The 6,083-nt window shown below is 41.6% G+C and overlaps 1 protein-coding gene across 1 annotated transcript; it reads left to right on the forward strand.

Annotated features, from left to right (window-relative positions):
- Window positions 1-369: 369 nt before the first annotated feature.
- Window positions 370-5,859, forward strand: LOC104600445 (pectinesterase-like). Its single transcript, XM_010263366.2, has 2 exons — window positions 370-1,573; window positions 5,001-5,859. Exons 1-2 carry the CDS (start codon window positions 535-537, stop codon window positions 5,690-5,692), a joined length of 1,731 nt encoding a protein of 576 aa, XP_010261668.1. The 5' UTR covers window positions 370-534; the 3' UTR covers window positions 5,693-5,859.
- Window positions 5,860-6,083: the final 224 nt, after the last annotated feature.

The following is a 6,083-nucleotide window of genomic DNA, read 5'->3' on the forward strand; positions in this document are numbered from 1 at the left end:
TGAATGTGCATGTGAAGCGCTTATTTGTGAGGAGCAGATCCCGTCACGGTGGGACAGGACTGTGAGGTGCAAATCCCAATTCGAAGGAAGAGAGTTCGAGAGACACGTTTTAGGAACTGGCGCCAAAAATAAGGGAACCGGCGAACCGCCGTTAAGGAAACGAGTTCCGTTAGTTTTTGAAAACTGGAGGGATTAAACGACGTGGCGAATTTTAACTGGAGGGTATATGTATCCCGTGAACCGACGGGTCCATAGGACCAAGCGGTGGCACTCCACGGCCTTACCAAGATATACTGTACGTACATTCTCTTCGTCAATTCTACGTGGATTGCTTGCTTGTAGCCACAGGCACAGCCAATTACCAATTTCATCTATAGCAATGCCGCCGCAGCCATCTTTCAGAACTGTGATATTCATATCCCTCTACGTGTATTGAGCACCCATAAATCTGAGACCGCCTTTCGCTCGAGTCGAGCTTTCAAGTTTGCACTTCCTGTTCCTGACACTCCCCCCACACAAACATCTACTGGAAGAATGTTCGGCATTAATGATCTCTTCGCCCGAGCGTCAGATTCCGACAAGTGCATTTGCAAAAACAAGAGACCCCTATTAGTCCTGCTTGCTTCCTTCCTACTAGTTGTTACCGTTATTGGCGTCATCGCCAGGGTGACCACGCACAAGAACTCCAGTAGCGACAACGGTTCCTTGGCTCACGCCATCCTCAAATCCTCGTGCCGTAGCACACTATATCCAGACCTATGCTACTCCGCAATCGCCACTGTTCCCGGTGCGATGGACAACCTTTCTACCCAGAAGGACATAATTGAGATGTCCTTGAACATCACAACCACCGCTGTCGAACACAACTACTTCACCATAGAGAAGATCATCGGTAGCAAGAATCTGACGAAGCGAGAGAAGACGGCACTGCACGATTGTTTGGAAATGGTGGACGAGACCCTGGATGAGCTCCACAAGACCGCCGACGACCTGAAAGACTACCCCAGTAGCAAGAAGTCGATATTCCAGCATGCAGACGACCTCAAGATTCTTGTCAGTGCGGCCATGACGAACCAGGAATCGTGCATAGACGGATTCTCGCACGATAACGCCGATAAGGATGTGAGGAAAAAACTACTGGCGGGTCAGGAACACGTGTACCGCATGTGCAGTAACGCACTGGCCATGATCAAGAACATGACGGACACGGACATGGCGCAGGAGCAGTACAAGGCGAAACGTCGAGTGGAGGAGAGCAGCGAAGAGTTTCCAGCGTGGTTGTCGTGGGGGGATAGAAAGCTTCTGCAAGCATCAATGTTGGTACCGGATGTGACGGTGGCGGCGGATGGGAGCGGGCATTATACGACAGTGTCGGAAGCGGTGGCAGCGGCACCGGAGAAGAGCCATAAGAGGTATATAATACGGATAAAGGCGGGAGTTTACAGAGAAAATGTCAATGTACCAAAGAAGAAGACGAATATAATGATGGTGGGAGACGGGAGGATAAACACAATTATCACAGGGAGACGCAGCGTTGTTGATGGGAGCACCACCTTCCGCTCTGCCAGTGTTGGTTAGTGAATCTTATCATGCATGTTCCTTTTCAGTTTTTCTTTCTGACTAGATATCTCCATAATCCATACAGAGGGTTCTACTTAATTTAGTTAGCTAGTAAACCTAGCGATAGTAAACAACAGGGACGACTGATCTAGTTAAACAATAATGGAATAGTGGTGTTTTTATAGAGGTGAGGAAGGGGGGAAATTACCAGTTGCTTGCTTCTGGTAATTGAGGTGGATTGACCCTTATACGCACAAGCATCACTCTGTAGAGTTGTTAATTTTGTCGACCAAGTTGAGATAAAAGTCGAATTATCTTCTTTTTATAAACAATAAATTTTATTGCCACCATTCTCTTCTGATGGAATCCGTGATCTGCGTAAATGGTATCGTGATTGACGGGAGAGTAAGGACGAAGAGGTAGAGGTGAAACTGAAACCTCTTCTTGATGACTTGATAGACAAAGAGGAAGAAGGATGCTTATTAATTCTGTTACATTTTTTGGTTTTATCACAGTCAGTGCACTGACGCGGGGCTTTATCATTTGATTCCACAGCCCGCTGAACAGTCATGGCGTTCAGCTAATCCCACTTCCACAACATGGGGCAGCTCATCCCCAAACTGGTAACCTCTCCAACCCTGACTGGAGTGGGAAATTATTCCTTCTCAAATATTTTCTATAAACCAGCTTGATATCTTACCAACTGAGCTAGTTGGTACCTTTGATCACGGACGAACCTACGGAAAAAGTGTTGGTTGATTTGTCAAAAGAGATGGGGACCCATGTCTTTTCTCAATATCATCTTCACAATCGTTCTGCCATGACCTTTAATCACGTCTAACCAAGGGATCAGGGCTGCGACTTGGACGGCCCAACCTAAGCACATCTTGTTCGTGCAATGGGAACATCTCCCCATATCTTGATCGGTCCATTCTAAGTCAGGTTTGGGCATGAACACCATGCCTAGTTTGGGCATGAATACCATGCCTAGTTTGGGCTTTCTCAAAAAATACTGGCCCTATCATGATTCATGATACGGACTCAATAATATATTTTGTATAATATATATATATATATATATATATATATATTTATTTATTTCTCTATTCTTTATCGAGTTATAGTATGATCTTTTATTATGTTTGAGTTTTAAGGTCTAATATAGAATAATCAATTTTCCATTGAGTAGAAAAAGAAAAAAAAATCTTTTTACATGAATTTAGTTTCACAGGCTTGGAATCAAGTCAAAACACCAGCCCGACATTTTTTTGGTCTGGCTAGAGCCCGATCCTACCTTAATTATATATATACTATATTTTTGTTATACATATATATACATATATCGATGAATCCGACTTGATAATATAGCATATAACAAAAAGTATATTTTATATAATATATATAATATATTTTTTCTTTGTTTATCTTCCATTTTTTTGAATTTATTATGAGATATTTCATTATTTTTTGGTTTTGGGGCCCTTTGATATAAATAAATCAGTTTTTTATTAAGTAAAAAAAGAAAAAAATATATATTTTTTCCCAAATTTTTAGCCAAGCTTTGGTCTCATGCCTGGGCTTTGGGCTTTATATGAGCACTAGACTCGGGCTCAAGACCTAGGCCTGATGTTAGGCTAGACTCTGGCTGGGGCCTAAACGTTTTATGTTGATATAGAAACAAGCCCGGCCCAACCCCAACCTAGCCCTGCCCACAAATTAGTCTAGTAAGGACCTCTGAACTCCCATTTTATCTTGTTGTTTATTTGCCTTCTTTTCTTCTTTGTTGCATAAAACAAGCAAAAATTGTGCTTTACAGATGACATCTCCTTCTAGTTGCTTCCTTATATTAACACTTTATTTTATCCTTATTTTCTACTTTTATATTCTTTACGGGCTTTGTTTCATTTTTTATTTATATATATTTTATGTTCAATTTAAAGTGGAGGTGAGAATCAATTACTTGAGACCCGACATAACACTACTGAATTATCATGTAGGCACCTTTTAACGTATTCAAATCATGTTGTTGGTCTGATTTAATTTCAAACGACTTTAACACATCAGTGGTGTGCATGGGAGCTTTGGGGGTATCAAGAAATCATACAACCTAACAGCCTACCCATACCTTGTGCATGGGAGTTTTGATAGCATATCTAAGAAGGTTCAACCTAAAAGCTTAAACGTTTAATATGACATTTTTTTTTTTAACATGGAGTCTCCACTTCAATAGTCTTATGGTGCCTAATACTGCTTGTATGTTTAAAATTACAACACACAATATAATTGCACATCATGTTATGTGTTAAAATACAATATTTTATATTATTTTATATGTATTTGTGTTGTACATATTTATATTTGTATTCCTTCTACACTGAGCTTAATATATAACTAAATACTGTATTCCCGTTATGTTTGCATGCTTTTTGTTTGCAATAGATCCCCTCTCCAATCAGATACCCATTTCAGTCTAAATATGTGTGCTGCCTGTCTAGGATGATAATGAATATCTCCTTGGTATATATGAGAAAGGATTAGTTTAATGTGATGACTGTTTTATTGGCTGAATGAATCATTTCTCACCATACCAGTTATACCGTACATATGACCCATGGTCTATGACTAGTGTGAAGCAAAATGATTGATCCCACAACTTAGGTAAAATAGCTATCAAATTCAACTAATCAATTCTCTTATATGAGGTACGAATTAACTGCAATCGATGACTGTGTTAGGAGCTGTTTAACCAATAATAACGCTCCAGGCCTTGAATGCAGATTGGAGTGATTGTGGGGTATACACTTGATGGTTGATATTGGGCATTATTATTGGTTATAGTCTCCAATACAAGCATCTAGTTCAGCTAATTCGGATTTACTTGGATGCACTCTCTTACATTCCTTGATAAGTGAAATCCGGATTTGGTACTCACAAGACAGCCCTCACATTTGTTTGTAGAAGATATCTCCCCATAAAAAAAAATATATACAAATAGAGAGATGTTGCTCATGCACGGCTGTAAAAGCTTGTGAAGAGGATCTGGGAACCAAATCTGAATTCATATTAAGAATCAAAGGGTCTAATTGGTTTTGGAACCCGATTCAAGCCCAATTCATTTGATACTGGGATTCGGACTCATCAAGCAAGTCTGAAGCATTACCCAATTAAATACTTGTCCAATTCAGACTTGTCACTTCCACCGGTCACCACCACCTGAAACCCCGCCTTGGTGCCAGCTTGATGGGGCCGCTGTAATAAATCAGGGCCGCTTTAACCATGCGCTATGATATTATTATCTTATGAAAAGTGAATAGGGGAATAATTTTCTTTTCCTTTTTTTTAATAAATAAATATCTGTACCCAGTATTAGTAATTTGGATACATGTATTAGTAGTGATGTATTGAATTTGCGTTGCATAAAAAATTCAAAATCAATGCAGCTGCGGTGGGAGAAGGGTTCTTGGCTCGGGATATAACGTTCCAAAACACGGCCGGACCGTCCAAGGACCAAGCGGTGGCACTCCGTGTGGGGTCTGACAAATCAGCATTCTACCGATGCAACATAATAGCCTACCAAGATACACTATACGTACATTCTCTTCGTCAATTCTACGTGGATAGCTTGATCGTAGGCACCGTGGATTTCATCTTTGGCAATGCCGCGGCCATCTTTCAGAACTGTGATATTCATGCCCGTCGACCCAACCGCGGACAGAAGAACATGGTGACGGCCCAGGGACGGGACGATCCAAACCAGAATACGGGAATCATTATCCAGAAGTGCAGGATAGGTGCAACCTCGGATTTAAAACCCGTCAAGCGTAGTTTCCCCACATATCTGGGAAGACCGTGGAAAGAATATTCCAGGACCGTCATCATGCAGTCATTCATCACCGATGTCATCCATCCAGAAGGATGGCACGCCTGGAACGGGAATTTCGCACTCAACACCTTGTATTATGGAGAGTACCGGAACACGGGAGCTGGCGCAGCAACAGCAAAGAGGGTTAAGTGGAAGGGGTACAAGGTGATAACGAGTGCTACGGTGGCTCAGCAGTTTACAGTTAAGAATTTTATCTTGGGCGATCATTGGTTGGGATCCACTGGCTTTCCCTTCTCCGCCGGTCTCTGATGGCTTTTCCATGTTTCTTTTGCACTTCCAACACTAAGTATAAAACAAGTGTGCGGGTCATTTAAACTTCATTATTGTCAAGGGTCACCGGATTTAAATAATATCTATCTATTATATATAAAGCCATATGCTTGACTTGGTTTTGGTGCAGCAAATAAAATTATTTATAACATATTCTAAGTTTTAACTTATTTTTTATTAAAATACGTGCATTCTATTTTTTTGAATAACATGGTAGAGGTGTAAATCGGGGCACGGCCCGGCACGAATTTGGACCGGCCTGGCCCGACACGGCACGACAACCTACGGGCTGTGTCGTGTTGGGTCGGGAGTTCGTAGTCCACGGGCCGGCACGGCCCGTAGGGCCCATAGCGGGTCACGCTTGGCCTGT

This window comes from Nelumbo nucifera, chromosome 8 (assembly GCF_055504915.1).
Source record: "Nelumbo nucifera cultivar China Antique chromosome 8, China Antique-T2T, whole genome shotgun sequence".
NCBI classification, from domain to species: Eukaryota; Viridiplantae; Streptophyta; class Magnoliopsida; order Proteales; family Nelumbonaceae; genus Nelumbo; species Nelumbo nucifera.